Below are 13,613 nucleotides of genomic sequence, written 5' to 3'. Positions count from 1 at the left end.
TGAACCTTTTACTTTTTGTTTTATTGTTCTCTCGTCGTCTCTTGCTTCGTTCTTCTTTCTTCTCGCCATTCCATTAATGGTAGGAGGGAGAAGCCCAAAAAAATCATTATTGTTTTTAAACAAACTGCTTGGCTTCTTCCATACCAGAGGAAAATAAATTCATGTTCATTTACAAAATTTCAAATTGCGCTGTTCGTTTTAAGCATATGAAAGTTGATGTACAATAAAACTCAAGCTGCACAACTTACAAAAACTATATATAACTTTGGTTTGCCATCAACGGGAGGCACTTCTAACAACATATTCTCAAATAACCATCTTCTGTTCCAACTACAAACAATCTCGAGAAGGGTAAAATACTTATACTTGATAATACAGACAAATTTTTCATTCCATGATCAACTGCATATAGTTTCTGCGGTGCAATCTGATGCTGCCCATCCTGCCAAATTGAATTCATGCAGTTGTAGATGATATCGGAGGGAAAAAAATATCTTTATATATATATGAAGAATGGAAAACAGGGAGAGCATTATTAACATACTTCTTCAACAGATCTGGATAAAGTTGAAAGCCCAATCTTATTTTTGGAAATCGAAATAACATCTTGACCCCAAACAGAGAAACTGGATATCCCATCTGTATGACCTTTAAAAACAGTGGGCTGCGGGGGCAAATTTCTGCACAGTAATAATTCACAGAACAAAGAAATATAAATGATGACAACAAACTTCATATTACGGGAAAATGGAGAGGTCTATGCCTAGCCTAAAAATCCATTGTGAAGTTCTGACTTTGGCTTGAAGGACAAAGCTCTTGTAAAACTAATCGGTGAGCAGGAAACAAATACCCACGTACCGAATTCCTAGGTGGTATTGTAAAAGCTCATTAAGTTAAGCAGGCTTAGATAGTTCCGAGAATTGATTTTTAAATTAGCAATCAAGCTCCAGAGATCAGATGATAATTATAGATATAATATGTCAGAAAGAGACTTTTGAGCTCTCATGAATTGAAATGAAACAAGTTGTGAAAGTACCTTCTAAGGTCCCAAATTCGCAGAGTCCTGTCTAGAGAACTGGAAACAAGCAAATAGTCCTCTGGTGCAGCCAACTGCACACGTAAAATATGAGAACAATTTCCCTTCAAATTAAAAGCATTTTTTCACTGGAAACTTAATAATACCTTTGTTACATATCCATCATGAGCCCTCCAAGAGGCAATAACATTTCCACTTCGCAAATCAAATAACCTGCAATGACCAGAACTTAGTCCAGCCGCAATCCAAGATGGTGAAGGAAAAGTTCCATCATCCTGAGTTTTGTCAGATCCACATGAGCATATGGAAGAGACAAGAGATGGAAAAGCAGACTCAATAGCTTCACCCCTCCAAAGATGAAGCTTTCGACCCCGGGCAACATCAATAAACCTGTGTTGTTGAACAAAAGTTCAGAAATACTTAAACCATATTAGAATTAGATTCTTTTGCCTGCACCAGCTTAATAATCAATTTTGATGAAACAGTAGGAATCTACCTGAGAGAACCATTTCCAGTGCCAACTGCAAGCATTTCCAGAGATTCTAAATAGTGCATGCAAGTGTATAAGCTCCCATCAAAAGCACTACTGAACAATCCACTTGATAGCGTATTGGAGTTCAACATATTAGGATGATCAACATTAACCATTGATGCAGAGGACGAAGGGCTGACAAGATGTGCAGAATCAACTGATGGTTCAGCAAAAAGTGATAGTACTTTCCCCGTTCTGCTATTCCAAACATGAACAGTTCCATCACAAGATGCTATTCTTCCACTGGATGACAACACACAAATGTCGTTCACAACCTAAGAATTGCATAACATATTAGAGGAGCATCCAAAGCCACAACCATATCCCACAAAAAGAGCTTTAGGTGTGATCGACATCCCACTAAGTTTTAGGTACTTTTGACATTAATTAACACTAAAGGAACCTTTGGAAATACAGCCTTAGAAATTCAAAAAGGGTGGAGCTATCCTCTGAAATCAGAGGATAATGAGCTGGTTCTTAAATTGCAAAACTAATCCCATTCATGGACATAACACAAGAAAGTAGGGCATCCACACTTCACAAGGACCACAACAATTTAAGTTGAATTAATTCAAAGACAGGGAGGGTGTGAGAGAGAAAAAGAATGTGTGCATTTATCACTCTTCCAACTGTGTATCAGAGCATGTATGAATATGTGCATGCATGCATTTCTTTTGTGCTTGGAATGGCTTAGTTTACAGTACAAAGGCAATGATTTAAGCACAAAACAGTTGCAGATGCAAACCTCCTCATGGCCACAATAGCCAGATATACAATTTATTCTTGAAAGTTCCCATTTTTGAACTGTTCCTTTGAACCCCGGTCCAATGCCTGCAGTAAAAACCATACACTCATCTTGGCTAACAGCCAAAGATCTTAATGCTCCATGATGTGCACGAATTGAATATAAAATAGATGCTCTAATCTTCCACGGAAGTTCATCTTTCAGACTTGCAATACGCCCATGGAACTCAGGCCCATCCCAGTTGTCAGCTGGACTGGGAAACCAAAACCATGGTTCACGCTTTGACAGATTTGATGCTATATGACTTTCAACTGAATTTTGATGAATGCCATCCAACCGTTTCTGAGCTATCAAGTTTTTGGCACCTCTAATCCCTTGTGATTGTGGAACTGACCACCCAACCCCATTAAGTAACAGCTTAGCAGGATTGTATTCAGAAGTTGAAATCTTGTTAAAAACAGGCCTTTTAGCAGTTATGTTTTCCAGTCCACTTCGAGACAATTCTCCTGAATATTCCCACTGAATTACAACAGGTTCAGAATTACATATTGCAAAACGTGTTTATGAAAGTGCATGTGAAACATAGACCTGCATACTAATAATTTCACTGATGCTAGAAGCATGGTAGCAGCATACCTTCCAATTATGACACCGTAGAAGAAGCTGCTCAAGAAGCAACCATGTAGCACAACACTGACGAAGTTTCTCTATTCCAAGAAGAGATGCAAAAGAAGGATACAGAAGTAACCTGAAAATTAGCAAACACAAAAACAAGATAAATACAAAAGCAAGAATATATGACGGTGAGAAATTGCATGCCGGATTGGGCATTAGAAGGACTATAATTAATAAGATTAACACCCACACAAGGTCCATGCGGCTCCCGATTCGAGCCTCCCCATCTACTTTGGATTTGGAAATCCTTGAGTTTCTGCCAAAGGAACTGGAACCATTTGCAGCTTCCTGTGAGAACGCAAGCTCATCAAATAGTTCTTTGAGTTGTGGTAGGACATGTAAAGCTGTTAATTCTGGTCCAATTCGCTGACAAACTGCCATGAGAGTAGTAGCAGCAACCTGGGCAAAAGAGGTTCCATTGCTTAATGAAAGAATAGAAACTAAATGGTTGGCACGTTGCATCCTGAATAGGTTCACTGCTTGATGCTTTTATTGGTATTTGGAAAGGGAGAACATAAGTTATGGAAAACGTAAATTAAGAAATAGAGCTTCATAAAGAGGGAAAAAGAAGTTCTTAATGACAAGTCAATCACACTTAGATTGTAAATAAAAGTTAAACAATCAAGGCAAGTGACTGATGCAAGAAATTAAAGGTCCAGTGTAAAGCAAAACTTCCCAGCAAATGAAATACACTCATCCAAAAACATGGGAAAACAATTCGTGTTGCACATTCAATTATTTTCGATCTTTTTACTTTGAGATCAAATACACTGTAATAGCCTTCGCAAAGAAAGCAAGAAACAGTGGGTAATTAAGAGAACAATGTAAAAGTTTGGACCACCTGAAGCACTGGAATTTCCAAGTTCGTCTGCATCAGAACCGCAACATGTAAACAGCTTTTTCCCTGCATGATCAAAAGCATACTGTTAAAGTAAAGACATCGATCAAGCCTTTGAGAGGAGTAGAAATACAACAAGTGAAAGAAGACTAAGAGCAATGTCCAAGCTGATTTTTGATAGGAGTAGAAATACAAGTGAAAGAAGACTAAGAGCAATATCCATACTTCAATCAGCTCCTTTACAACCATCTCCCTTGGCAAGAATGAAACTAGACCATCTAATGTGCTCAGACAATCAATGAGGGCTAAAGCACTCCAACTTTGCACAGGCTCTGGCTTATTCATATATGAAATATTGATACAAGATCGGACCACTTGTTTAAGCAATGGCAACATCTGTCTTATGATAAAGGTCTCACCCAAAAGACCACCTGAAAGATGAAAACTTATAAGTCTCTTAATAAAACCGGCATGACAATACCAAAAAGAATGTTGGTTCCACCAACCAAAATGAAAATACCAATTCTAACCAGCACATCAATTCCATCAGGACAGAGTCCTTTCCCAAAGCAGTGAATCAAAGGCAAGATTGTCTGGAACAAACAACAAAAAATCAGTGTATTATAGCTGCAAATACAAATTGAATACCAGGATGGGTTTCTCCTTGTGCGTGGGTGCATATGTGCATATGTCTAAGCATATGCATGCAATTATTTTATGCCTTGTATGCCATACTCCATATCCCAAAAGTTCAAAATAATAAACCTGATGAACAGTAATAGGTACACCAAGCTCTTCACTTGTGCCGATCAGAAGCACAGAAGCAACAGCAGCTGAACTCTTATGAGGAGCAACATGCAAATTTGATATAACTAAAGGATGTATGTTTTCCAAATAAACTTGTTTACCAATGAGGTTCCACATCTCTTGCACAAATGAACCTTGGAGAAGTGATACCTTCAAATGTGAATACCCTGTAGTCTGAATTCAATGTCTCAATTAGTAAGAAGGTTAAAATGACAGTTCCATACATATCATAATGAAGTTCATAACTAGCCTGCAGAATCTTCTGAATAGCTGGCAAGACTGCCATCTTTACTGCTTTAGGTGTCAAACATTTTATGAATTCTTTCAGCAGTGTATAAGCCCATTCAGCCTCAGTATCAGACTGAGGATTCACTACAAGGGGTATACAATAGGGTAAACACATTTCAGCTGCAAAGCTTCCCATTGCTTTCAGGGCTCCTTGTTTTGCAAAATTTGCAGCATATTGAAGACGGGATCCATTGCTTGCTATAAGCTGAAGTGGTGCAATAAACATGTAGGATGACTTGACTGTTGTGGGAAAATAAGGTGACTCCAGTAGACTTTTGGCTGATGGCCTCCTAATTATTGGGAAGAAGAAAAAGGAAACAAATAGTTCAGGCATGTATGCACAAACAAATATAGAAAAAGTTCATCAACTAAGAAAAATGAAACAAAATCCATCAAAATTTGAAAGCTCTTAACCTTCAACTGTGTAGTTCACCAATTTTTAAGTACAAAAATTTTGAAAAAGAAATACATACCGTCTCCAATCCTTTTGGATGCAGGCTTCAACGAGAACTTTAGCATGAGGAGGAAGTTCCTGGAAGAATTCAGGTAATATATCTCGTTCAATATAGGTAGCTAATGAGGTTGAATTGAAGAGTGGCCTCTTCAAATAAAGTTCCGCTAAAACAGATCCAATAGCAAAAATGTCCTTCGAAAAATCTTCTTTAGAGTTCTTTGAATAAGACGGTTGTCGCCTCCAATGCTGTAATTCTTGGTATCCCATGGTATTTTCAACCTCCACCTCCATATGCTCAAGAAGATAACTTAAATTAATATTACATTGCAACCCATAGTTTTTACCAATTTCAAGTGGCTTAGATACACTTTTCTCAATACTTTCATTGACTGATTCATCACCTGAAAACATGTCCTTCACAAGGTTTTCTGCATCATAATAATACTGTGGACTCAAGTGACCAGCATGTTCAGAAAATCCAGATGTTTCTTCTAATGCTTGTAAATAAGCAGTTTCAGAAAGAAGAGGTGTCTCACTCTCTACTGTACTTGACAAGCATCTATTCGCAGCAGATGTATTGGTAGCACTGTGTTTTTTCCTCAGGGAACCTAGACGTACAGGATGTGGCCGAGTAAAGAGCTGACGACGTCCTACAGGCCGAGGCATTGTGGGCTCTGATGAAGGCAACATAACATTCTTGGCAGCCACAGCTGCCTGTCCAGACATTTTGTAGCCAAAGGTAATGTCAATCCAGTGATGAATTTGACAAGAGACCCGCTCACTTTCTAAAGCATCACGATGCAGTTTAATGAACTCCTCTGGACTACTTGCCCATGAAGGTACTGCCAGATTGGCCATGCCAGAGTGCAGAGAATAAAAAATATGCGGATCACAGTAGAACTCTGGAATGCACTCATCAGGTGTCCATTGGTACAGCCTTAACATATTTGAGGGATATTCATTAGGTTCATAGACCGAACGAACAGCCAGACGCAGAACACTCAAGGGTAACCTTCTAGCTTTATAACTGCAGACTGCTAACTCAGAAAGGCATTCATCAGACACATGATGTGGTATTTCAGATGTTGAATAGGTGAAGTCCAACTGTTCATCACCTTTTGCCAACCGCCATTTGCTCTTGCTCAAGTCCCGCCATCCTAAATCAGAATTATCATCGGGCTTTGTGCTAAAGTCAATTACCCATGGCATTACAGTGTGAAATGTATGATCTCCCCACCTTCTCCCAGCCAATCTGTTTAAGACAAGTAGATATTCAAAATTACTCAACTTTCCATTCCACCACAGCTCAAATTGTGTATGCCAATCAAAATATGGGGAAAGCTTCAAATCTGCATATAATCCTTGAGAAGAACAGCCATCATTGCAGCAACTTATTTTGGAAGATGTAGCGAGGTGTTTGCTTTCACCTTTTCTCAAAGTTGAATTAAATCTTGATTTTGGCTTATCACAAATGTATAGCCAAGACCAGCATAAATCAGTAAGCATTACATTAGATGGATGTATCTTACCATGGGAAACACCTAAACCATGTAAGTAAGCAAGGGAAGAGAGCAGCTGATACACCAAAAACCTTATCTGCCACTCAGATTTCAAGACATTGGGACAGTAATGCAAAATACTTTCCAAAGTATAAGGAGTTTTTGGAAGCACTGAATATACATGCCCGAATGTTTTGAGGTATCCAAGAGTAGGAGCTATATTTGGATGCCTTAGGGACCCAGGGATGCTACTCTCATCAAATGATGGAAACCCAACCAAACGTAGAAAATTTATACTGTCCCGCCCAGAAGCTTTTCCTTCAATCAAGAGACTAAGTGAGCACAGTACATGATCTTCTAGACAACTGGTTGAAAAGTTAGAAGCAATCCTTTTAAGGACACTGTATGAACAAGTATCAAAATGAGCAATTGGGGCCAATGCACTGATCGTACGAGGACATGAGAACCTACTAGAATGAGTACAGGTGGAACTTTTAGTATCCTTTGGATTTATGGATGCTGTGGTGTCACCATTCAGCAAATGAGAAGATCGGTTTAATGAAGATTGTGACATACTTGTCCAAGCCATTGGATCCCTAAGTTTAGCTGGTTCTTGACTTACTTCAGCTAATGAAATATCATCAATACTATGAATGTGACTGTCTTCAACACTTGGTATAATATATTCATCACTGACAAAAAGAAAGGCGCAATATTCAGTTGAGAGTAAATATAACTAAAAGTTATAGATAAGTGATCCAAGTTAACATGAAATTGCCCAACCCATTGCCATAAATGGCTAAATGCTAACTTTCCATTTCTTTTGGTGCCCACAAACCTTGATATTGCCGAATCATCAAGTATGCTTTGTGAATGAACAATTGAAAATTCATCCTTTCAAATTCTTAGTTAAACTTAACTAGTCAGGTTTTTCATTCAAACATTACTCTACACTCCGCATTAAATAGAAAAAATCAAGAAAAATAGGTTGAAAGAAAATTGTTAGATAAGAAGAAGTTTATATTTATACGGCCGTTAGCAGCTCCTAGGATCTTTATAGGCTTTATTAGTTATTCGCAAATTAGAATAATCTATTGAAATTGGGAGGTCAACTAATCTGAATAATTAAGAAGAAGAAGCAAATAATCTTACATGTATTTAGTCAAGCAATCGTGTTCATGGCTGTTCAACCGCCTCAATATGAACTGAGAAGCTGAAGTCGATAGCTCTCCATTCGAATTCGGCATCTGCCTCATTTCAGACAGGCAAAAAAAAAAAAAACACTATACAATTACATAAAATTCTTAACCGGGCTACAAATATTGAGAGAGAGAGACGGAGAGAAACCTGTACGACAGCGGAGGAGCCAAAAGGGAGAGCAGAATTTGATAGGCCATAAGAGAAGAGAAGTCGGTCCGAGAAATCGGAATTGATTCTACGTTGAAGGCAGTCGAAGCAAATTTGATGCTCCATTGTTTTGGTGTATATCCTTCTGTTTCACGTCTCCATTTTCCACTGAAGCTCGCAGTTGTGGACATTCGGTGGCTGAATCAGACTCTATACCAACGTCAAAAGATCGTTTCTTTAGTAGCTTCCTTGCTGGCAGTCTAAACGCATATGTCGTGTGCAAAACGACCTGCCTTGAGCCGCGGTTGGCTCCGTGAACGACATGCCGTTAGAAAAGCACTATATTACTGACAAGTTATCTACCCAATTACAAACGCGCGTTACACACCCCTTGTAAAAGAAGTCGCATCATTTTCCAGCTGAGCACCAGCCGAGATCGTCCCGTTTCTCAGCCGAAGACTAACCTCTGTCGTCCCGTCCGGTAAGTCTGTCTTTTCTGTATCTTGAAATTCGAGGTTATAAGTATTTGCCATTATAGCTAGGGTTTAGAGTTCAGTCATCAAATATTCAAGATTGATCCCCTTTCTCGATCGTAAACATTCTAGATTAGTATTTCTTTGTTCACAATCTCTTGTTCCCTTGTAAATTTCTGTGATCAGATCTATCTTTTCTTTTTCGAATTTTTATTAGGTTTATGTAATTGTTATTATTATGAGATTTGCATTGGAGAGATAAGTGATTTAATTATTGTAGGAATTTAACAGTAATGATGGATGGAAATCTCCCCAATATAAAGAAATGGATAGTTTTGTATCCCATTTACATAAACTCGAAGAAGACCATAGCTGAAGGCAGGCGAATCAGTACTACCAAGGCTTGCGAAAATCCAACTTGTGTTGAGATTGGTGATTGCTGCAGCCATCTTAAACTCCCTTTTGCCATTGAGGTTTAATCTGCATTGCCTTTGCTTGAACTCAGAAAGCAGTGATGTTGATCTTTTATGTGATTTGCCTTTCTTCTTCTTCTGTTTTTTTTTTTTTTTTTTTTTTTTTTTTTTTTTTTTTTTTTTTTTTTTTGCAGATTGACAAGGCATATCCGCGGGATTTTATGCAAATAGGAAGGGTGAGGGTATTGCTGAAGAGGGAAGATGGGACTTTGTACAATCCAGCCATTCCTACTAGTGAGTGTAGTTTCGAAAATGAACTATGGCCTTGAAATGCAGTTGGTTTGTTGTCAATTGAGTGTCATGGTGTCGATCTTGTTAACAAATTTGGTAGTTATTGGTAGTAAGTGCCTAAGACTCTTGCATTGAATCTGCCTTGGAAGGGATTGGTAACATTTGTATAACAGGGGTTCTGTTTGATAAATGCGTGGTAGTTGAGGATATTGTCATCTGGGTTTATTATTAATATTATCCATGTTATCTTTACGTTGGATAAAACTAATTTCTTATTTTGAGAAATCTCTTTGTTGGTTTTTTTCATATCCTTTTCATCTTGTGTTTGTTGCGTGATAATTGTTGATTGGCATTCAGCCATCGCATATTTAATTTATACTATTCAGGCTTTTATATCTTCTATTTGAATCCACATGTTTCATTGAACATTCTGATTGCACTTTGAAGAGACTTTTGGAAGGGAAATGAATGAAATGTCAAGCTTTCTGTTGCATCCATATTTAATTGATAACATTGGAAAATAAAGGAAAGAAGAACACAACATTAATGAAAAGTTGATAGGGCTGCTGTCACTTATTACATGAGAGCTGTCTCTTTCCCTCTCTGCATTTAGCTGATGCTCTAATTGTATTGCAGGAAAACAGCTAATGCTCCATATTGCAGAGTTGGTGCCTAGGCATCCAGGGAGGACAAAGAAGCAGGAGCCTGCCTCCACATCTGGCGCTGGACCATCCAAGTCTGGGAAGGGTGGGAGAAAGAAGAGATAGGAGTGCATCAGATCATCATTTTTTTGTCAGCATAGCATAGGCTTTCTTGTAGCAGGCTTAAACTCTCAGTGAGCTCAAATTTCACAGATACCTTTGTATTTTTCAATCCTTTTCGGAAATATAGTTTGTGTTGACTTGAAACTTGGAAAAGAAAGAACTGTTTTTGTTGTTGTAACTTGCATTGTGTTTTGAGGGTGCCTGCAGCCTGTCAACTGGCAAGAATTAAACTGCTAATTGAGAGAATTGATCTCCAGTAGCACTTAGAAGCTATGTTGATGGCTGATTCATTGAATGCGTAGTGCAGTCCAGGTTCTGTTATGTAACTAAATTCTAGTTTCCAACAGAATCCAATTTATCCTTTCGACAGAATCCAGAGAAAGCCCGTGGTAGGGAAACTGCTAGTCATAGAGAACGTAAAATACTCGTACGTGTCAGTATTCTGATTTTATTTTTTGGCCAAAGGGGAGGAAGTGGGGAAACACATGTTTATACACCTTGTTGCCTACACGACTTGTTAGGTCGCTCCCCTGTCGTTTCAAGGTTCCAACTTTATACACAACTTACTTTGTTCATTCTAACTTAGGAGCCCGATTACAAGGTGGCAGTAGAGATTACAAACAGTGTTGAGAATAAAAAAAGATAAAATTCGGTTAACATTAATTGATCAACTAATTTTTACCATACAAAATTATAAATCAACAAAGGATCGTTTAACATGATTCTATAGTGCAAATAGACTGCTTTTCATGGTGGAAAAAAAATATTATTTCAGCTTCTGCCACCCATAACAGGGTTGACGGATGGTATCTTCCTAACAAAGAGGGGACCAGTGCATGGACAAATTTTTTTATGCTTGAATGGTTTTTGCTATTGGACTTCTTCGTCGCAATCATTCGCTTGGTCACCTAGCTCGTAAAATCAGAGAGATTGCACCATCATTAATCAGGCTTCTTCAAGTTCAAGCAATTATCTGTTGCTTGGCTAAACAGCTCCTGGACCTGCTTCAATTCTTTCTCTAGAACCACGAAAAACACATTAAGATGGATTGTAGTTTATCTATAATGAAGAATGAACAGAATAAAAAGGAAAATGCTAAAAGAAACAAGTAAAAAACATAAGCATGTGACTTTATTTGTTTCCTGAAGGCGTTTCATCATACTTACAATATCATCCATAACATAACACATCAGTCTATTGCAATAATTACAAATTTTTAAATGAGGCACAACATTTGGTTGTATGGTCATGTTCAATCTTGAAAGGCATGTGATTACTAAACGTGTCGCTCACTTTTTTTAAACCCTTTCCTCTTATCTCTCTCTCTTTCCCAGAGACAGGCAACCAAGTAACCTGTTCTTGTAGTTCATTGTCTGTCATGCATAAATGCCACACAGAAAACGACAATGAATGCAAGAGTGCACTTAGGTACTAACCACAGGAGCCAGGTAAGAAATCCCTTTTTTCATTTATTTACTATTTTCTCACTTCACCCTCAGAAACAAATGAGATCGGAATCATGCTCAGAAATCAGCTAACTTAAAAAAGGGTATGAGGTACCCAAACTGAAATAGAAATGCACCAAGAAAGAAGCAATGGAGGATTTACCTGCAGATTCTAGTTGCTGTTGGAGCTCTTGGCCTACAGCATCGTTTTCAGCCTAGACCAGAAAGTACAAAACACCATTAAAAAAAAAGCTACAGATATCTTGGGGTGAGCAAAGCAGTTGACTTCATACCTGCAGTTCTGCAATCCTTTTCAGTTGAGCTTCTTCACCTCCCTCGGCCAATGGTAGTGCAGCCAACAATGCATCAAACTATCAAGGAACATCCATCGGTTAGTCAATTGTATTGATGACAATTGAACTACATAATAATAGGATTCATTGATAGCATATAAGAAGCTATTGAAACTACAAATGGATATCAGAATGTGGCAGGACACAAAAATTTTGTGGTTCCAATATCAAGTTTTATCTCAATAAGCCATATATAACAAGTACTCACCATAAGACATATATATATATATATATATATCTTCTTGTTAAGGAAATCTGTTTAAAAATGTCAACTTCACAGATTTGTTACGCAAATGTAATTGTATTTAAAGGTTTTATTCCAAAGATTTTGACACCAAAAACCTCCATATTGTTATAATATGTTAGGTATGTCTCAGAAACACTTACCCTTGCACATGCGCACACATTGATTTTTCTTGTGGAAATTTCAAAATACAGTTCTACGCAACTCTTAATATTGCCCATTTGTGTCTACTGATTACGGGTTCAAGTTGCAAGAAGGTCTCGAGTTCAAGTTGGTCAAACTCATTTTAAATTTCATAATTTTATGTCTGTCAGAAATGAATGTTCATTTCGCTCCTAAAAACTAAATCATGCAATTCAATGTTTCTAACCCAAATTCTATTCTTGGTAATAAATTCTATGCGTCAAATTCCTTTACAACGAACAAGGGTTAAATTACAGACTACGGATTGCCTATCATACAATGATCAGCATCTTCATCCCGGAAGATCCCAAATGAATAATGTTTCCCCAAATACCAGCAGCATGCATTATTCAATTGAAATGAAAAATAGTGTTATCTTATAAAAAAGCAGACACTTCGCACCTGTTTAGCAGCTTTCACGAGATCAGCACTCATTAACTTGGGCTGCTCAGCAAAATCCTCTGTAGGGTTAGCCGTTGGTTCTGGGTAATTGGGAGAAAGACGCACTGGAGGAGCATCTCTTTGAAGCGTCCCGATCGTATTAAAGGCAAGTGAAGCAATAAGATCCACTTGCTCTTGTAATTGGGAGATTATGTCCATCCTTCATAAACCTGCCCACCAATTGCACATCAATCAGAGAACTCATTCTTTTGCACTTAACCAATCGCATTAAAATCCAAAGAAGAAGATTGTACCTTATATAAGACAGAGGAATATGCACAACAGCTCTACTCTACAAAAATATAAATCTGCAATTGCAATGTTTGATCGCTTCGAATTGTGCAGAGGAGAGGACACGGACCTGTTATTTAAAGAAGGTTCAAATTGACCACTGAACTTGGGTTCAACATTAAAAACCCCATATTTCACCTTTTTTTGATAAATCCATCGCGAACTTGGCCACAAATCTACAAAAGACCTATTTCTTAGCTGACCAGGCACGCGTGTTTCTCAACCGGTCAAATTAAAGAAGAAAATAATTAAATTTATTTTTATTTTTAGAATATATAACGATAAGAAGAGATTGGGGGATGAAATCCCTAAACACCTAAATCTCCAAAATCAAATCCTTGCAATCCCCAAGTCCCTGAAAACGAAAATCAACGAAAGAGAAGAGCAATCACTATTCGATCTCTTCAACAGCTCGAAGCCATGGCAGGTCTCGTGCCCTGTCCGATTAAGAGGATGATTTAGCAGAGTAAAAGAGGTGGAGAGAGAATGTTGCT

The 13,613-nt window shown here is 38.0% G+C and overlaps 3 protein-coding genes across 4 annotated transcripts; 1 reads left to right on the top strand and 2 right to left on the bottom strand.

Annotated features, from left to right (window-relative positions):
- Positions 1–141: 141 nt before the first annotated feature.
- On the bottom strand, positions 142–8,440 carry LOC105643612 (protein serine/threonine kinase). Its single transcript, XM_020683035.3, has 16 exons — positions 8,222–8,440; positions 8,027–8,121; positions 5,395–7,566; positions 4,884–5,211; positions 4,592–4,807; positions 4,347–4,419; positions 4,052–4,257; positions 3,830–3,892; positions 3,179–3,387; positions 2,950–3,061; positions 2,314–2,832; positions 1,533–1,843; positions 1,183–1,426; positions 1,037–1,110; positions 545–680; positions 142–442 (listed from the first exon to the last, which is right to left on the bottom strand). The coding sequence occupies exons 1-16, from the start codon at positions 8,345–8,347 to the stop codon at positions 293–295; spliced, it is 5,034 nt and encodes a 1,677-aa protein (XP_020538694.2). The 5' UTR covers positions 8,348–8,440; the 3' UTR covers positions 142–292.
- Positions 8,441–8,551: 111 nt separating this feature from the next.
- Positions 8,552–10,340, top strand: LOC105643611 (signal recognition particle 19 kDa protein). Of its 2 annotated transcripts, none has more exons than XM_012228786.4 (4): positions 8,552–8,702; positions 8,986–9,167; positions 9,302–9,401; positions 10,035–10,340. In XM_012228786.4, exons 2-4 carry the CDS (start codon positions 8,988–8,990, stop codon positions 10,163–10,165), a joined length of 411 nt encoding a protein of 136 aa, XP_012084176.1. In that variant the 5' UTR covers positions 8,552–8,702; positions 8,986–8,987; the 3' UTR covers positions 10,166–10,340. The 2 variants fall into 2 exon arrangements, with proteins under 2 accessions (XP_012084176.1, XP_012084174.1); XM_012228784.4 differs by having other exon boundaries at positions 8,562–8,702; positions 8,975–9,167.
- Positions 10,341–10,788: 448 nt separating this feature from the next.
- MED21 (mediator 21) lies at positions 10,789–13,222 on the bottom strand. Its single transcript, XM_012228782.3, has 5 exons — positions 13,083–13,222; positions 12,790–12,998; positions 11,901–11,978; positions 11,771–11,822; positions 10,789–11,180 (listed from the first exon to the last, which is right to left on the bottom strand). The coding sequence occupies exons 2-5, from the start codon at positions 12,985–12,987 to the stop codon at positions 11,104–11,106; spliced, it is 405 nt and encodes a 134-aa protein (XP_012084172.1). The 5' UTR covers positions 12,988–12,998; positions 13,083–13,222; the 3' UTR covers positions 10,789–11,103.
- Positions 13,223–13,613: the final 391 nt, after the last annotated feature.

The sequence above is a fragment of the Jatropha curcas genome, chromosome 7 (genome assembly GCF_041381405.1).
Source record: "Jatropha curcas cultivar XTBG-Jc1 chromosome 7, XTBG_Jcur_1.0, whole genome shotgun sequence".
Classification (NCBI taxonomy): domain Eukaryota; kingdom Viridiplantae; phylum Streptophyta; class Magnoliopsida; order Malpighiales; family Euphorbiaceae; genus Jatropha; species Jatropha curcas.
Note: the sequence above shows the minus strand (reverse complement) of the source record. Positions and strands in the feature narration are given on the sequence as shown.